The sequence below is a fragment of the Papilio xuthus genome, unplaced genomic scaffold, assembly GCF_000836235.2.
Source record: "Papilio xuthus unplaced genomic scaffold, Pxut_1.1 DF825946.1, whole genome shotgun sequence".
Classification (NCBI taxonomy): domain Eukaryota; kingdom Metazoa; phylum Arthropoda; class Insecta; order Lepidoptera; family Papilionidae; genus Papilio; species Papilio xuthus.
In genome coordinates this window covers 11,582,733-11,602,406 of record NW_013532703.1, presented here as the reverse complement: position 1 = coordinate 11,602,406, position 19,674 = coordinate 11,582,733, and the positions used below count along the sequence as shown (strand labels likewise).

General features: G+C 33.3%; 4 protein-coding genes across 12 annotated transcripts in view; 2 read left to right on the top strand and 2 right to left on the bottom strand.

Annotated features, from left to right (window-relative positions):
- Positions 1-2,555, bottom strand: part of grh (grainy head) — a 90,288-nt gene extending 87,733 nt beyond the window's left edge. For 2 of the 5 annotated variants that reach the window (XM_013320937.1, XM_013320938.1), the window contains exons 1-2: positions 768-1,379; positions 105-696 (exon numbers count right to left, since the gene is read on the bottom strand). In XM_013320937.1, coding sequence (XP_013176391.1) covers positions 105-696; positions 768-792 — 617 coding nt within the window. In that variant the 5' untranslated portion in view covers positions 793-1,379. Of the gene's footprint in view, positions 1-104; positions 697-767; positions 1,380-2,141; positions 2,214-2,348 lie in introns of those variants that run through there. The other 3 variants (XM_013320940.1, XM_013320941.1, XM_013320939.1) reach the window with 3 other exon arrangements.
- A 4,656-nt stretch (positions 2,556-7,211) lies between these two features.
- Positions 7,212-10,206, top strand: eEF1delta (elongation factor 1-delta). Of its 2 annotated transcripts, none has more exons than XM_013321878.1 (7): positions 7,212-7,370; positions 7,914-8,003; positions 8,222-8,320; positions 9,032-9,232; positions 9,464-9,590; positions 9,733-9,974; positions 10,124-10,206. In XM_013321878.1, exons 2-7 carry the CDS (start codon positions 7,917-7,919, stop codon positions 10,160-10,162), a joined length of 795 nt encoding a protein of 264 aa, XP_013177332.1. In that variant the 5' UTR covers positions 7,212-7,370; positions 7,914-7,916; the 3' UTR covers positions 10,163-10,206.
- A 936-nt stretch (positions 10,207-11,142) lies between these two features.
- Ctu2 (Cytosolic thiouridylase subunit 2) lies at positions 11,143-12,988 on the top strand. The gene is made up of 4 exons (XM_013321275.1): positions 11,143-11,459; positions 11,750-12,126; positions 12,202-12,465; positions 12,628-12,988. Exons 1-4 carry the CDS (start codon positions 11,195-11,197, stop codon positions 12,862-12,864), a joined length of 1,143 nt encoding a protein of 380 aa, XP_013176729.1. The 5' UTR covers positions 11,143-11,194; the 3' UTR covers positions 12,865-12,988.
- Positions 12,989-13,981: 993 nt separating this feature from the next.
- The window catches only part of CkIIalpha (casein kinase II subunit alpha), a 6,690-nt gene continuing 997 nt past the window's right edge, over positions 13,982-19,674 (bottom strand). Inside the window, exons 1-7 of one of the 4 annotated variants that reach the window (XM_013321273.1) lie at positions 17,685-17,934; positions 17,092-17,375; positions 16,681-16,868; positions 16,414-16,606; positions 15,569-15,798; positions 15,340-15,488; positions 13,982-14,936 (exon numbers count right to left, since the gene is read on the bottom strand). In XM_013321273.1, the coding sequence (XP_013176727.1) occupies positions 14,848-14,936; positions 15,340-15,488; positions 15,569-15,798; positions 16,414-16,606; positions 16,681-16,868; positions 17,092-17,298 (1,056 nt within the window). In that variant the 5' untranslated portion in view covers positions 17,299-17,375; positions 17,685-17,934 and the 3' untranslated portion in view covers positions 13,982-14,847. Of the gene's footprint in view, positions 14,937-15,339; positions 15,489-15,568; positions 15,799-16,413; positions 16,607-16,680; positions 16,869-17,091; positions 17,376-17,624; positions 17,647-17,684; positions 17,935-19,674 lie in introns of those variants that run through there. The other 3 variants (XM_013321272.1, XM_013321274.1, XM_013321271.1) reach the window with 3 other exon arrangements.

Sequence of the window (19,674 nt, the reverse complement as noted above, 5' to 3'; positions counted from 1 at the left end):
ACACACGAGTTCATAATGCTAGCGTGCTAAGTACATGCTTACTTAAGCCGCTAGTTTCTCGAATATTGAGGTAAATAAGATAGAAAAAGCGTACAATGAATTACCTGGGTATTGTGATAACTTGTCCCAATTCGTCAACGACGTGATCGGCTAGCACGAGCACGGTGCCCTGACCGGGCGCGCCGACCACCACGGACACGCCGCCATCAACGAGCTGCCCTCCGCCGCCGACCAGCTGCCCGTCCTCCAGCTGCCCGCTGATCATCTCCACTCGTTTCTGATCCGGCGTCGTTGTATATATAACAGTCTGCTTGTCATCCTCGTAGATGAGATCGATTGGGGTCTTCTCGTCGATGGAATCCATGCCCTGGTCGTAAACGTCCGGCTGGACCTGCACCTTGTTGTCGGGCGCATACGCGGCGAGCTCGTGCGGCGAGTGGCGGTAAGAGTGCGCTTCGGGCGGGTAGCCGTCGTCGGAGTCCATCTCGACCTTGTGCGGGTAGTAGTCGTGTGCCGGCTGCACAGGGGTCATGGTTGCGAGTACGGCATGCGCGGGCGCGGGGGAGCGCGGTGCGGAGGCGGGAGAGCCAGCGCGCGGGCTGGCCTGCGGCGACGCCATGTTGCGGCCTCGCCGTGGACGGCCGGGGACCGCCAGGGACCGCCCCGCTCCACACGAGACGATCCCGATATACGCTTCTGAAATTTATTACACTATTCAATTATATTATTGAATTTTCTAATTCACGAATAATTAAAAGACCGTGTACCATGACGTGCTCGTACGACATTCATAAATTGTCTTGCTTGTAAATCTTATATCATTGTGAAACTTTATATTTCTCCCTTGCTCAACGACTTAAAAAATTCTTTATATGACACTTGATCATTGTAAGCCTTTAGTTGATTGTCTTAAATGTAAGTAGTGCCCTTAATATTCCTAGACGATACCTACACCCCGAGTTGCGAACAATATACCTATGACAACAACGAAACAGCTGACAGGGGTCCAGTTAGAAGAACGAGTATCAAGTAGCACCTGATAGTCGAGAAGCGCCCGAACTCGTTCAGGAGCGGCTCCGGCCGCGGTCGCGCACCAAACCACCTCCGAACGGTACAAACTGGAAACGACTATTACAAGCACGTGCTTGTCTTGTCGAACCCGTCATTGTACAATAACCAAAACAAACGTCACTGCGCAATCTTGACACATTTGAACCAAATTAAAAATTGTTGTTAACGATTCTTATTAGGATCACCCATACATTCCTTTACATTATGTTACAAACATCATGTTATAACAGTGACAGATAAAGCAAAAAAAAGAATAATGATCCCAGCTTTGGCAATTTTCAATTCATAACGTATGAATGTATAGGATAGTTTCTTAAACATTACAAGTAAGTTTTAATTGCTTGATAATTAATAAGTTGATACTTTATGGATATTTTTATTTTTACTTTACTTTAGAAAACTAATGTAAAATTTGTAATTGTTGTTGTCTAGTATCGCTGGATACCTACATAACTAATCATTTGTCGTTTAAAGAGTTTTATTAGCAATGCTTGATTGGCTTTTATGGTTCAGTGTTAAAATCTTGACTTTAAAAATTTTAAGAATCGAGATAGGATTCAAACAAAAAAATTCCAATATGATTCTTCACAGTCATAGTTCATACGATTACTAATAACAAACGCCACATACTCATGAGTACTTCAGCCTCGCCGCGGGCAAAAGGAAAAATAAAAGAGTAAAAAGGCTTCGCCGCGAAGCTGGGATGTCGAAGCATACTCTCGCACACATCGACGTATGAAGCTCGCCGAGCACTGCGCTACGGCAGGGAATAAACACACATTATTCAGCCACACAGTACATTCGCTCAGTACGTTGCTCATACTCACATACACAATACATTTACTTTTATAACTATCTGATATTAATATTCGAAAAGAATCAATCACAATAGCTACACTTTCGTCGGCGGAGATACAAATAAGACGGTGCAACCGAACAAAGAAAAGCACGTCACGATCCGATCTTTTACGGACGACATCGCAAATGACGCCGCGATGCGTTGCCGGTGTAATACTATCGTTATCACTTGCGAGCAGAGGAGACAGACGAGCACGTCATTGCACAGGTACCGAGGTCGGGGGCGGCGGCAGCAGCGTCCTGGCGCAGGCCGTCACGCACGCGCGTCAAACTAGTATCGTGACGTCACGGCCCGCCCGGCAAAATTACAAAACCGGCCGGGCGGCCGCGCCGGGCGCGCCAGCAAGCGGTGTTGCGGCGCGGCGCAGTGAGGAACGCGCTGCCGCCAGACCCCGACGCGCCACCGGCGCCACACGTACCGTGGGCGGCGTCACGACGCTGGTGTGGCGCAGAAGCGCGGCAAGCGCGGGCGCGGGGACTCGAGCACGCGACGAGCGGCGCCTCGGAGCGCGGGCGCAGGTGCTCTGAGCGCGGCAGCCTCCGCGCGCCGGCGCCGCGCCTCCCGCGTCCCGCGCCGCCCGCGCACCGCTCTCGCACGCACCGAAACGACCAATTTATCTTCCGTGCATGCTGGCCCTCCTACCCGAGGACGTTGCCCAGGGTGTCTCGTTGCCACTCCGCACCTTTACGAACGACCTTCCCGATACGATGAATCGTACGCATGGCGTCTTTGTTTAAATAGGAAAAAAATATAAATATGCAGACAAGTATATATCGATGGATATAAACGAGATGTGAGTCGTTACTTTTTAAAATGAATTTTGAAAGCTGTGTTCACGGCCGCAATGACATGTTGTGCGGCCACTCCTGGCAGCGCCCGAGGCGAGGATCACAGTCTCGTCACCCGCGCCCGCCGCCCGCAGCCCGCCTCCCGCCTCAGCTTCCACAGACCAGATCGTAACAGCCGTTACAAAATATGAAGCTTAAACTTACGCAATAACTCCTTACTTTCTCGAGCTTAAATGAAAATGCTATTGCGTGCATTTACAATATTCTGTTAAAATAATAAATTACCACTTTGCAGTATTTTGCTCAACTTAATATTTTATAGGAAAAACGTTTTATACGAGTAGCACTGTATCTTTATAGTTTAGACTATATAATTAATAAATATTTATTTTACAAAAGATTTTAAATCGAATAATTTTTTTGAAATGAATTTACCAAAAGGAATCACAATACATAAGAAATTAAACCGCAAATGATTTTCAATTTATGATAAATAATAATTAAGATACTCGTACTTTAATTGCATTATAATTATTATACAATTCGTTCTGCATTTAAAACATTTTTTCCTTTTTATTAAAAAAGTTAAATTAGTTTGTAATCATTATATTCTTACTATTGATAATATCTGTTTTGTAGTATAGGTACTGTTAACTTAATCTGCTCATTGGCTTAAAAATGTAAACTTAGCAATTTCGATGTTACTTTTAAATACTAGTCATGAAAAGAGTTGTAATATATTTTTATATATGTAATATATTCAAATTAATAAATATTGCTGCGTTTAATTAGAAATCTTTTGTGTTTCAGGCAAAAAAATAAGCCATTTAATGCACTATAAGTAATTATATCGGCAGATTCATCAATCTTTTAAACTAAGAAGGCTACCAAACATATAGACGCAACTTATATACTTTAATGGTAGGACACGAATCTGGTTCACTTACGTTAAAATATTACATAAGTTGTTGGCAATAAACAAGACACCTGCTGTTACACGATGTAGAAAAGACATAATTCTGGGTATTGCTGTTAAGATGTTACACAACTTTCGTCTTTTGTAATCATGAAAAATATCTGGCGTCTTTTTGACATCACAAGGTCATAAATTAATGAAATAATTATAGTAGTTACCAATGTGACGGTCAAATGTAAGTATGGAGATAAATCATGATAAAACCGGTACTTAAGTATAAAAAATTCAAATTCGATCATCGTCATACACATATGAAGTATGTTATGGAAATTATTGTCCTTATAAATTAACTGAGAAATCTCTGTTTAACCGACTGATCCAAAAGAACAGAAATGTAAAATATTATTAGTGGTGTCCGTTTGTTGTATACCTGTACGCCTGCTCCATAGTATTGTATTTTTTATAGCATATCGTCATTGCTAACATGGTGATACGTTAAATGATGGTAATCAAGCAGTTCAGACGCGTATTTTTTTATTGTTATAACAAAATATCAGTGACTTGCTCTTCTTCACAATTTTTCTTTTCATACTCTTCACTCAATTAAATTTTTATGTGTTAATTTTTTTATATAGGTCCATCAAAACCAAAAGTTTTCTTTTACACGTTGTGTACTTCTTCTGTAATATTTTTAGACCTAATTCCAATGTTTTTTTTTTTACATTAAAAAGTTTTTGACTGCGAAATAAAGTTTTATTTAAAATGAAAACCAACGTACAAATATGTATATCTATCTGGTGGTACAACCAATAAAAAATAAGTATAACTTCTCTCACTTTTAAGTTATAATAAGCTCAAGGTTACACTTGAATAGCGCTTGCCGCTGTCCGCTCCTATTGAGACGAAAAAACATAAGCATTTATACTTTATTATGTATATTCTATGCAAATAACATGGCCGTTATATATTTAGACGTTAGCGACATTATGATTCTGTCCACTTATGTGGCTGCCATAATAAAAATTGTTTTTGTCGCGTTTTTTGTTAATGTTCTATGTACTAAAGCGCTCAGTAATCTTTCTTTTGCAACATTAATCGTTTTTTTTGTCGCCGCGAAAAGCTCCAAACTAAAATATTTTTAAAACGTTGCTAAGGTGCAACATTTTAATTTAATATTTACCATCTCATCTGGAAAGTAACAAAGCAATTGATTCTATTACACTAGTTCAAGGAATCGATTATTTTTTCTAAGCTTAAACCAATAAAAGAATAATACTTGTAAAGTGTAGTAAATCTATGTCGAAAGTTGAAGCTTAATTTAAGCAAGAGGAAAATCATCGTAAAAGACAATATTAAAGAGTGACTTCTTTCAATACTTAACAAATAGAGCTTCTCGAATCGTTACCAACGATACCTAACGAAAAATTATAGACCGTATGCTTTTATCGCTTAGGGATAGTGAAAATTGAATGTAGCATTGTCAAGCCCCTGAGTACAGTAAAGAAGCTTGTTAAACCTGCCAGATTTCTGCCAATATTTGTTGTAATTAGTGCCTGTTGGAAAACGATCTATTGTTTTTACGAATTAGTTACGAGTTAATCTGACAATTTATTAAGAGTTAGCTGTTGTCAATGAACATAACTGCATTTCATCCAAAGTATTAAAACGATTATTACGTACAGGGGTCAGGAGAACGTCATCAGATTTTCATGTAATGTTAATAGGATTATTAATAAAAACATCTCCACCGTTGTTGAGCAAAAATATGAACAAATTGAACGTAGAATGTCGTCCTATAAAACTTGACTTTTTAACTGACGAATTACATTCTTTTATAACCCTCCCATTATTCTTAATTAAACTTTTTGCTTGAGGTCTTGACAGCCTTAAACACATCTATCGTGAATCATTATTAAATACTTATGTGTAGTTTTAAACCTTATCATATAAGTCTATTCACAAATTGTTTTTGTTAACTTACCCCATAACAAACGCATAATGACTACACCAATACGTTGTTCGGAAAGTGCATACTGATTTCAAATAGGCGCATGAGGAGAGACCTCAATATATTGTAATCATTGAAATCACACGCCTATGCCATTAATTCAGCCATATTTGGAAAATAGTTTGATACCATTCGTTAATTTTTTATCAGTTTTATACGCTTTACCGTAGGTTTCTGATACCAAAATATCCGTTTAGAACATATTGTTATCTCAGTTTTAGCGATATGTTTTGTACGGAGATTTTGATCTCAGAAACCAACGGGCAGGCATTTTTGCTTTCCTTTGTATGAAAGGGTAAAAATGTCACAAAAGCGGCGAATAAGATATGCGCTGTTTATGGCGACAGTCAGTAACTGCCCAAGTTAATTCGCCCTCGGGTTTCCAGCTTTTTCGGCCATTACAAAGATTTCTTTAGAAATGCGAATAATTTCCACTTTTTGGTTATGAAAAAGCTCTCTTAAACAATTTTATGTCGAAAAACCTTAGAGGTTTTGAAACAAAATGGTACCTATATATAGTTTAATAAATCTAGTTGTTTTAGAAATTTTTCCATTTGTTCTTAGGACAAAGATGTAGCCTCCTAATTTATCAAGCTAAGTCGTCGAAAGTGTAGAACATCAAACGTACTCAAAAAGCTACCCTTTCCCTAAATGTTCTCATCCGTGTAAGTGTACAATGAAATTACCAAATGTTAATTCTTAATATTTAAACAAAACAAACGATTTAAATGAAAAAGCTTCGTAAAAATTATCATCTTATTATCTTTTTATTTACACTTTGCAAAGTTAATGTAATGTCAAGACTAACAAGAAGAATTGTGGTACTTACATAATATATGTGTGTGCACGTAACAGCTAATTTCTTTATTAATCTATCTCCATTTTCTTGTAGAACCATAACAGGGTATCGTTTTCAAAATGTTCATATATAACATTTTTTGGTTTATTTCTAAAGCGATTAAATATTTACAAGTTTACCTATTGTATCTATCAACTATATTTAATATATCCTAAACAACACTTGTAATAATTTGAATAAACAAACTTAACTTCTTACTTAAAACCTCACATTCAAACTCTTTCCGCGTCTAAACAATGTAGAAACGATCCTTTCTTAAACATTTTCGTTTCATAGAAAAAATATCAATATCGTAAATAAATATTTTTTTAATAACTACCTCCTATTTTATTTTATATTGAAAAGACTCTTTTAATATCAAGTATATATATACACTTAAGTTTGAATTTTGAACACCGGGCTAGTTAAGATTATCGCATTAAAACTTTCATACAATCTTTACTCATTTCTCGTCATCACCAGTGTAACTGCCACACTCAAATATTCTGAATATGGTAGTGCTTAGTGCTTACATACATACTTGAGCAGATCCTTAGGTAGATTCCCACACAAATCTACAAATTGTGGCAGTTTGTTATGAGCAGAGTTAACATACCTATATATGTCCAATATTTTTTGAAACAAATTAGTAGTTATAGTTAACAATTTTCTCAAAAGTATTATTTTTATTCTGGCAATTCCTACTACTGCTACCGCGCGCCAACGTGGTACAAAGTTTTACAAGTTGCCAAGTGCTATCGTTCAAAATATTCTTTCCTTTCAAAGTTTGACGCTTGATGACGGTTTAAATTGGTTCAGAAAATTTATTCGAATATCCGTCAAGTAAAACTTTTATCTCAGATAATTTGTTCTGAATATTTATTACAGAGGTAATTATATTGACACAAAATACTATTAAGTATCGTTAAGGTTTACTAAAATTGTGACATTAGTATATTTTCTTCTAACCTATAATATTTCATGAAACCTTGAAAAGAGCAGGTAACTAATAAATTGACTATAAACTGTGTCTTCAGTTAATTAATAAATAAATATATATTTCGTTCATGTTAACAGTCTATTTTTTCATTCGAAACTTGTTACTATTTTATACTTTCTCCGCCGACTAAAGTGCTTATCAAAATATGCTTTAGGAACCTCTAGTATCATTGCAATTAATTTTTAAAATATTTCGCAAATAAAAGAACAAAAACAATTTTAAATCAAATTAATGTGCGGTAGTTTGAATTTATTACTGTTAGGATTTGGCTTCACACTATTATAATTTTTTAGACACATTATTATATACATGGTCATAAGATAAAACCTACATTAAATTAAAAACATTTTACCCTCTGAATGATACATAGACTAATTATTAAATGTTAAACTACACACTTCACAGCTCTAGTTAAAAATTATTTTTTTTTCAGAAAATGTCTGCCCTTATTCATGAAAAGATATGGCTGGATAAAACCACCTATAATGATGCTGAGAAGAATTATTATGAATCAATATCTAAGGTAACATTATTAATTTTCCCATACTAGCAAAAGAGCAATGTTTTACGGGTAAGGTATTACACTCATCTGAAATGTGTCATATTGATATTATATCCTTAAATACTGTGGTAATTATGTGTTCAGTCTGATGTACAGAAAGGGAAAGAGCATTAAATACTATTTAACATATAAAAACTAAGAATAAATATATTGTATTTGATAATGTATGAAATTTTTAGGCTCAAAACCCACAAAGTGGTTCAGTCTTAATTGGGAATTCTTCATTAGCCAGTGAGGTTGCAAAAGCCAGGCAACATATCAAAAACTCCTTAGAATGTGTAAGTAAATTAAGAAGTTTACAATTGTAGAATTGGGCAAAAGCAGGTTTGATGTTATCTTAATTAGTTCTATTTAAAAATTGCAAAATCTGAAAATATCATTATCATAGCCATACATTCACTGCTAAGCATAGACCTCAAACAATGTTGAATATCAATTGTGGAATTAGGTTTTACACTTTTTGCTGTATTTGACTCACTTTTAAATTATAGACTTGATCTTGTAAATATTTACAACAAACATTCATCTTTTAAGCTTTTTCTAAGTAATTTTTAGAGGAGCAGCCATGTCCTAATCTCCCATCTATTTATTTATAGGCACTCTTTTAGGGAACACCTGCTTTAACACTGATAACTTTGACATTTTCTCACATTATTTAGAAAATAATTATATATGTTTCATGTTTATTGTTATTTAAGGTTGGTTTTTTTTAAGTAGTAAAGGATTTTCTAAGCAATTATAAATTAAAAAAAATAAGCTAAAACATTATGTATAAACCTGTTCACAGACACTATGTGAGTGGAATAAAGTCAGGGAAATGATGAATTACATATATTCACAGCCAAATACTTTGTGTTTTATTATCAACTCTCAGCCAAGAAATTTTATTTTTTAAAAGACCATGATCATAACTATTACTAAATATGAAATTTTTATAGTTGTACATAATTTACATTTCATTCATTCAAAGTAACATTGTTATATTACAGATGGATAGTGTTGCCACTCTTGCTGGTGTACCAAACACAGAACTTTTTAATAAATTAAATAACTTGGAAAAAGAAAATGTCGATTTAAAGAAAGCAATTGATGATTTGCGCAAGTTAGTGCTTGGCCTTCAAGCTAGAGTAGACTCCCTGGAAACAAAGGCTCCCAAAAGTGTACAGCCAGTAGCACCAACCCAGAGCCAGGTAAGTTGCTTTTTAAAATATTGAGTAAACTTTAATGAAAATAAATTTTCTTTAAAATTATATGAAAATATTGACTTGTCCGTAACCTTGTCCGCACAGAAATAATAAAAAATAGTTATACAGCTTGTGATTACCCAGGGATAGTGTAGCTTCGCAACAGCAAACAATTAAATATTTCTTTATAATATTGTCTTGTTTTTGTATTCCTTCAAATATAAAAATTTGTAGCAGGCAGCAGACAAGGAAGATTCAGATGATGGTGTTGATTTGTTTGGGTCTGATGATGAAGAGGAAAGTGCAGAAGCTGCAAAACTAAGGGAAGAGCGCTTAGCTGCATACAATGCAAAGAAATCTAAGAGTATGTATTTGTTTTTATATGCATTATACTGAATTAATTTAAACCCCAATAGCATTTAAAAGTGTACAGAAAAAAACCTATTCTTTAGTGTAATTTTTCTTTGTCATGAATTATAGTAACTTTAATTTTTTTATTGTTTTAGAACCTGTTTTGATTGCAAAATCTAATATTATATTGGATGTCAAACCTTGGGATGATGAAACTGATATGGCGGAAATGGAAAAAGCAGTGAGACTAATTAACACAGATGGTCTGCTTTGGGGAGCTGCAAAACTTGTTCCATTAGCTTTTGGCATTCACAAGTTACAAATTTCTTGTGTTGTGGAAGATGACAAAGTTTCTGTTGATTGGCTTGTAGAAGAAATAGAAAAAATTGAAGACTTCGTAAGTTATTTTCTCCAATTTTATTTGTTATTTATTTATATATGTAGTTATAGTTCAATAAATATAATTATATAATTATATGTTTATATGCACAGGTATAATAATCGATTTAAATCAATTACCTACTAAAACATTATACTTTTTTACAGGTTCAGAGTGTCGATATTGCTGCCTTCAATAAAGTTTAACTTCTGTTCCTTTTTTAAAGACAATAGAATTTTATAAATCTATATAGCTTCGTTTTTATTTTCTTTCTGTTTACATAAATACAAAATACCATATCCTATAGACAGTATTTGTGACCAAAGATTTGTAATGGAGTCACATACTAGAATAGTACAACAAAAGGGTCCTGCCTTTATTCAACTACGAATTAATTTCATGTAAATACAATTCCATAAAAGAAAAAATTGTTGCATTGACATTGTTGATTTTTACCAGACCGGGTACATTGTGTAAGAAAACCCGTGTTTGTATGGAAGTTTACCGGTGGGTCGTAGAACTACTTAAATAAAAGAAACATTTTCTTAACTTTCGCAAAACAGCTCTGTTTTAAGTTTAACTATAATTATTGCCGGTACAAATAATTGTAACCAATGATTTTTTTAATTATTTTTCTTTTAAAAAGTATGTTCGGAATCGTATGCACAGTCCTTACACTAAAAAGTAAATTTCTAAAAAGAATATTTACTATAGATTTTTGAAAACCTACGGACGGCAAGGGTTGCTGTAGTAGGCCGTAGATTTCCTTGAATTTGTTACTTCGACTACCGTATATCCATTTTTATATTATTTTATATACTCTTTGGTATATCATTGATTCCTGTAGAATTGGCAACACTATTGATGTATTGACGTAAAGTGTTGCAATATGATAGGGGATTTTGGCGCACCCAAGACATATTACCAGTTATTGGTCAAGTATCAAAGAGTTTATAGTCAAGTATACTTAAAATTACTTTACCCTGAGTATTGTGAAAATTATTGCAGAGCGTGATTTTAGTAAATTGCGTGTCAAATGCTATTCTTTTATTTTTATCTTATGGTAACAATTCTTGTTCAAAAAAGCAAGATAATTTATTTATGGTTCTCTTATCTATATTTACTTTATCTATGGTCTAACCTAAAATTAATACATGATTACAAAAATCTCCATATTATTTTTTTTTAGCAACACAATTATTCACAATTTTTTATAAAATATTCGCAATAATATAAAAATGCATTGCAAAAAATGTAAAGACCACGGATCTCTGACTATACGTAAAGAACACGTATATTGCGTTAATTGTTTCATGATAAATGTAAATCATAAATTTAGAGCATGTATTGGAAAAAACAAAATTTTATCATCCAATGAAAAGGTTTTGGTTTGTCTGACTGGGGGGCAAAGTTCCACAGTATTACTGGACTTGATTTATAATGGTTTACTTCAAGATAGTCATAAAAAATTAAGAATAATCCCATTTTTCTTGCACCTCACAGGTAAAAAAATATTAGTACTTATTGTCCTTTCCATTCAAGATTCTCTCTATCACTGTGGCAGAACTTTGCCTACTAATATAAGTTAAAGTATTTACCCCTCTCAAAATAAAGACTGATTCCATTTGAAAATGCTCAATTGTCTTAGTATTCTACAATTGTTATTTTTAGAATTTTTCTTCACATTTTCCTTACCAAACATGATAAAGCACAGGTGATGATTATGTTTATTTTATTGTTGACAAATGAGGCTCTGGCACTTGTAGGCGACTTTAGTTTATATTTGTTTTTAGGATTTGGAGAGAAGGAAACCGATCATAAGGTTGCGGAATTAGTCATTAACCAATGCAAATCCTATGAATTTAATGTTTACATTGTAAACATTAGTAAATTCTACTTTCAAAAATCAAATACTCTGCCTAATATAAACAATTTATCTGAGACAAATACTGAAGAAGATTTAAAGACAAATCTAAAAAATATATTAAACAAAGTGACTCCAACATCAAGCAATGATATAGAAATGAAAATAAAACATGATACATTCAGACGAGTAGCTAAAGAATGTCAGTGTAATTTTATTTTCACGGCAGAAACTACAACAACATTGGCAGTTAACTTGCTCTCTAATCTTGCAATTGGACGAGGATCACAAGTAGAATATGATATTGTAAGTTCTATTCAAATAAATATGTCTAAAAACAAAACCATTCAAACATAATTATTGCAAAAGATGTGTTTGTAGGGTTTTTCAGATAACCGTGATGAAATAAAAATTCTGAGACCAATAAAGGATATAACTGAAGAGGAATTACATCACTATATACAAATAAAGAACCTCCCCCACATATCAGTTGATAAAATTCAAGAAAATAGTCTTCAATCAGTTATAAAAAAATTTGTGTGGGATCTACAGGAGAATTTCCCAGCTACTGTGTCAACTGTATGTAAAACTGCTGATAAAATTGGAGCAATTGAGAAAAGTGATAAAAGATGTCAATTTTGTAAAGTAAGATTATACTATTTTATTTTCCTTAAAAATAATTCCTTTTCAAACAATTTTTGCTTCCATATCTAGGATTTGGGCAATTGAACTTTTTTTCTAACTTTTATTATGAATTAGAAATAATTATGAATTACTCAGATTTAAAATGTCTCTTTTTTGTTTTAGAGCTCCCTTGCTTCAAATAATGAAAAACTTACAGCAATGGAGGCGACAAACTTTTCAAGAACAGTTTCAAACTTTCATCCCGGACAAAATTTAAATGAAACTAGACCAATAGAATCCACTAATGAGTATGACTCATCAATGTTCCCCTTCATAAATAAATATTTTTGTTATTGTTGTAGTAGGAATTATTTGGAGTTAGGAAACCAAAATAGCAATCTATTTAAAGATGAAAAATAAAAATAAAAATATGCTGTCAAGCTAGTTCTCAGTATAGATCTAATTTTATTAAGGATTTGTAATTAACTCATTACCAAATGTAATTTCAACTCAAATAAATCATTGAAAGAATGTTATTTTACTATTTCATAAGTTTGTAATGATGAATAGCAGAATTGCGCTAGATTTTGCAGTTTCAGGATGTTCCATATTTTCAGTACCTCCATGATCTAGCTGCATTTGAACGCAGAACAATACTGACAGACACGCCTTATTTGTAATGGTGGGGAATGTACTCAACTACTTCTACAGGTCATGTTTTTGGTAGCTAAATACCTTACTTTCCCAGATATTATTACTACAGAACAACCCCTTATTCTCTCTAATAAGTTTAATTTATGTAATTAAGTATATCGACGTATGGCCGTTCCTGCGTTTCATATAAGTCCATTAGTCGTTGATTTAGCCTTGAGTTAGTACCTTATATAAAAAGATTGGTCGAGCGCCGCGCACCGACCTGCCCCACAATGGCCTCTCAGGCAATACTGAGCATTTTGTGGCGCCCTCTTTACGACAAAGAAAATCCACGGCGGTCATAGTATTTGTATTTAGGTTATATCATTTTTTTATAACGAAAAGTGTTCGAATGAAGGTATAAAACCAAGTTGGCTTTTGATGAATTATTTTTAGACTATAGCTTCCAGTAAAAACTGATTAATGTATCTTCGTTACCTTCGACTCAGTATTAATGTAACTCCTTTGGACTCCTTCTACAATCTTTAAAAAAAGTTATACACTTATTCATATGTATATTAATAAAAATAAAAAAGAACAAGCACAATATATAAAATGTAGTATGCTTGTTGTGAACTTTACAATTTTATCATCTGTTCCATCAAGTAACAGAACAACATCAAAATACAATAAATATGCTGCAACCATTCTGTGTCGTGGATGCCTGCCTCTTCTAAACAGTAACAATCAGAAAAGAAAGACAAAATTATAGTTTGTTTCCTCTAAGTCAACAATTGCAGAAGTCCTAGCATGTTAAAACACAAAAACATGGCAGCAACACAGGGAAAAGTATTATCTAATTTAATATTTCTTGTAATTAATACAAAAAAAACCGAAGACAAAGTCCAGGCAAAGTTAGTCTGTTTATTAAGAAAATTTTGATGCAACAACTTGAAGTTATCACACTAAAAATAAATTATAACCATTGCAGTCCATCATCGACGTTCATGTTAACGATAGACTCGATTGATCTATATGTGTAGGGACAGCTAACATAACTTACTAAAATATTCTAATAGAAGCAATATTCATTTTGACATTACTACTTTTTATCATGTAATAAAAAGAAACGTTTACGTCTTAAAATTTTGTATTTATATTACACATATCTACATTTTGCTTTTATTACATAAATACAAAATTTTAATAGCAGTACCAACAAAATGTTTCTAACCAGTATTTCTCAATCTGTATGAAGGTGTTACCAATATTATATCATACAAGTAATTACAATATCAATACCATATAGGTTAATAAATGCAAAAGATCAAGTGCAATCAAACTCCAAATGTTTTCCTTTACCTCAATAATTAATATTGAACTTCATAAAAAAGATGGATATTGAACTTTAACTGTAAAATTTCGAAACCACCGTAAAATATTGAAAGTAATAGCTTGATACACTTTCATGGACTTAGTAGTTTGTACCGGAGAAAAACACTTTAAAACAACGAATAAACCTGATATTTACTAACATTAAACACTAAATCATATTGTCTTTCCAAATTAATTCATTTTGCAAACATTGGAATTCCTTTTGTTATCAGTTTGGGTTGGAACAGAGATGACTTCACTGTGCCCCTTGCCGTCTCTTCCTACAGTGGACTGAAGTGTTTGTGTTGTCTCTGTCACGGATCTCGTCTGGAACCTTGTACAAGTAAATATTCAATATATAGTGTTTATAAAGAGCATTACTGAGTTTATTAACGATTATTCCGTAGCATTTATTGGTCCTTGTAGTGCATTAGGAGTTGGAGAGTTGGATGACACCATTCGACCCTGCTCTTTCACAATGGGATCTGTAACAATAGGCACTTGTGAAATTGATGTCACAAACTAAAATAAAGTTTACAAAGATATTAAGCACACTTATAAAAATTCAAATATGACTCTTGACTTTAATAAAAAAAAAATTAGATAAGTTTACATATGACATACGTGGGAAAATAATGTGAAATCAGTGAGGTCATGTTAAGGGTTAATGTTACCGTAAAGTTGAGTCATGACACAAGTTTTCTCTTAGTGTCAATATACATTAACTTGACTGGAAGAAAGACTAAGCTGAGGAAACAAGATTTCTGTGGTTTGACCAACATTAATTCAACTCTACAATTAACACATTATGATTGCTGTTGTTGGGTAAATACATTATACTATAATATGTATAAAACTTATTAACTTTATTGGTAAAATTATACTCACAGAAATAAGGATGATCCATGGCTTCTCGAGCAGTATAACGCTCGTAATGATCATAACGTAACAAACGATCAAGGAAGTCTAAAGCTTCAGCAGATACCAGATGTTGGTTTTCAGAATGAACAAATCGCTCCCACCGTTTACGTGAATGCCTGTGAACACAAAAATAATTTTTGGAGTTACTGTCACATTCAAAAAATGTATGATACATTTAAATATTAGCATCACCCACCTTCCAAGAATATCATTAAATCGAGGATCCAATTCTATATGATATTTGTCCAAATATTCAAATAATTCTTCAGTGCCCAGCACTTTCGCAATACGCACAAGTTGGTCATAATTATCATGACCATGGAAGAATGGTTCCTTACGGAATATCATAGACGCCAACATGCACCCTAATGACCACATGTCCAGTGAGTAGTCATACATTTGATAATCAACCAAAAGTTCTGGACCCTGAAATTGGATTAGAAAAACAATTAAATTTACACAACTAAATTGACAAGATTCATGTAAAAAAAGCACAATTTGCAAGTCATATTAATTTATAGTAAAAATATATTGATCTAGTTGACTGAAGGCAATAATCTCAGATGGGTCTTTGTAGTCTATAATTAGCCGAGTTACAGATTATCCTGTAATACATAGTGGGCAGTAAGAGACTATAGTTTCTACATCAGCATTACTAGCACATATTTGAGTGGTACATGTATATAGTTAAAAGAAAAAACACTTAATAGGTAATAATTGCAGTTTTTCATTTCTCAACCATAACAAATCTAAATTAAACCCATAGAATATAAACTATACTAAAATTATCAGAATCAGTTTTCACAAAACAGTAACAAACTAACATATTTTGCTGAATAAGTTAACAAATTATGCTAATATAACACTTTAATTACTCTAATAACTTCATTTGCTATAGAAGAGGCTTAGCTTAGATAAGCCTATGGCATCTGTCTAGCATTGTGCAGTGATATGAGTATTACTATAATAAATATAAAAATATGCAAAATGACAAGAAACTATAAGACTACTAACAGCAATCAAAAATATTGTATACCTTACCTTAAAGTATCTAGAAGCAACACGAACATTATACTCTTGTCCGGGATGGTAGAACTCTGCTAAGCCCCAGTCAATGAGACGTAACTTTCTATTATCATGATCAATCATAACATTGTGAGGCTTCACATCTCTGTGCATAATACCCATACTGTGGCAGTAATCTAATGCCTTCAGTAGTTCATACAAATAATACCTTAAAAAATTATAAGATATTGAACATCACAGATGTATATGTATATTAACTATATTCAGTGTATGCATATTTACCTTATATCATAATCTGACAGTGTTTGATAAAGTTGTTTAAAATCAGTGTTGTTCACATGTTCAAAAATTAAAGCTGGCGTACGAGATACAGGATCTTTAACTACAGCTTGTAAAGTTATTATATTAGTGCCACCTCTTAAGTTTTCTAATATCTTTATCTCTCTTTTTATCTTCTTCTTTTTAACGGGCTATAAAACAATAAAACATTAAATGAGCTATTTGAAAATGTTTAAATACCAATTGATGTTATTATTTTTAATTAGAGTTGTAAAGTCTCATACTACTTTATGTACTGTACATTTAAAATTCAAGGCATGTGTTTCACATCTATATATTAATTATTAATTAATGCAAGATTTTTTTCTACTGTGAATAAAAAATAAAAGGAATATACAAATATTAGTAACTTACCTTCAATATTTTAACTACACATTTCTCATTATTTGTGATATTTATTGCCTCAAATACTTCACTATATTTCCCGCGCCCAAGCTTCCGTACTAGCTGATAATCCTCCTGATTACCCCAGTCGACCACATAGCTTTCATAGTCCCAATATTCTCGTGGCTTTTGTGAATTAACATCGGCATATACCCGGGCTCTACTAGGTAATGCCATCGTTTTATACCTTTGCCAACCTAAGGTTTTATCGACGATATTCTTACCGGAAATCGCATATGTCTTGAGTAATGATACTGTGAATAAAAATATTTTCGACGTCACTTTTAAAGATCACTAAATCACACTTGCCTAATATAATTTTAATCATTGAAGTCGTCACTGGGAATCATTATTAGCGATTACGAACGATTACGAGTCACTTGTATTGATGTATAACCTAAAAACGACATCCAGCTCAATAGTTGCTGCCAAACTTTACAAATTGATTAAAAACTCGAAAGGGTACAAAAAATATATCTAAGTAACTTTACAATAAGGCTTACAAATAAGTTAGAACTACTCATAAAATGATGACATGAAATAAAATTTAAAAGTCTTCGTACAGAAAAACGCACGCCATTATTCGTCAAATGATCAAATGGTTCGGTAAAATATCCATACCTAACACATTACTGAGGTTAATCCTATATTAAATATTAAATAGTAGAAGCATACGTAAACTTCTTGAAAATTAACAAGTAAAGTGAAGTCCGATCTATAAAATACACTTTTATCACATAACCGGCACAAATTCAGCAAAATTCAAGATGGACGCCTATCCATCCATCTAATATACCAAAGTACAACGAAAGTACACCGTCCACAACTGGCACTTCTTTACTACAGTCTGAGCTAAAATTGTTGTCTCTTTCGCACTTAAGGATATAACATAAGACTCAGATATATCTATTTCACTAAAATGCCTGCGTGTTTCAAGAAGTTATTATTAATTTGAAGTAAAAAATTTAATAAAAATTTACCAAAAGTCATTTATAATAATCATTTATAAACAGAAGTTTCAGTATAAATGAATTTATACTGAAACTTCAATTTCAATCATTCAATACAAAAAAATAATACTTTGTTTAAACTGCGATAATAAACAAAACGAATAGAAGTTTGGGTTTCACGATTATTTATGTAGTAGTAGTAAAGTTTTATACATTAAATACAGTTGTAAAAAAAATATTAACTTTTTGTGACCTACTCACACCATGGTCGGGATTGAAAGTATGGATATAAATTCCTTATAAAAATATGTCGAAATCGTTCCAATTCGATTTAAAGTTCAATATACAATATGTGAATAGTAACTATAAAAGAAATACGTTTTTGATGTTCATTCCGATTCCAAAAGTTACTAAGATTTAAGATGGTACAGATATTGGCGTAGAACTTAACGTATTCTACGTTAGAAAAAAAACTGTTTTAAAAATTGTCGTTTCCATTTCAGACTCTCTGGTTAATCTAAACAAGCCATTTTTACAAGTTTTTAACTAAACACTTTGCAATTATATAGGTGTAACAACAGGGGAATGACGTGTATAATTAAATAATTATACAATGGAAGATAGAAAGAAATAGAATATAATGGAACATAGATGTCTAGCCCGATCGAAGAGGCGCTGCTATCGGTTAGTTCTGTCAGAAAATATATAAACCTATGTAGACATGGTTTAAATGGAGGGCGCTAGTGAGCTACCATAGTTTAGTTTGACTTTGGCCCACCGCGTTATATATCTCTAGGTCTATACAAGTTCCTTGCTGAAAATATGACTAACATATATCTCAATTTATCTATTCAAAGTCGCATAGTGTGTCCGCTAGAGGATTTTTTGATATAAGTAGATAAGTATTTATACATTTCTTAACTGCGTGACACATCGAAATTCCTCTTGGATTTTACTAGGTACTGGAGTCATTTTTTTGATCCTGCTTTTTTACAGGGTTAGATGAAATTCTTTTCACAACGACCCCTACATTTCTATCCTGGAACAAGGCTCCAGAATCTTCTACCTTACACTCCTGATCCCCTCAGATTTTACTGAGGTTATCGCCGCCATTTTAATGAAGACACAAGTATAACGCCGATTTTTGTACTACAAATAAATTTACATTAGCATTTCAAATTATATAACTATTAGATACTTGCAAATCAATTAGGTGCGCAACTAAGTTCGTTGTGTTTGTCAGTAGATGGCTCTAGCAGTAAGAGCTGGTCGATTTTGACATATCCAAAACGTCATGAACCAAGCTTAGACATATGGTAAACAAACCGTTGCTACACATGAGTGATTTTGTTTTTGCATTATATACTTCTGGTCAAGTAAAAATGTCGAATTTCTTCCAAACAATCGTAATTTGCGGGAAGTGTCGATTTTCTTTTTTCATTCGAAAAAAACGGCAGCTCAAGCGCATCGAGAGCTTCAAGAAGTGTACGGAAACGCTGCTCTAAGCGAAACAACATGCCGTGGTTGGTTCCGTCGCTTCAAAGACGGTGATTTTGATATTGACGACCGTCCACGTGAAGGAAGACCCAAAACCTTCGAAGAC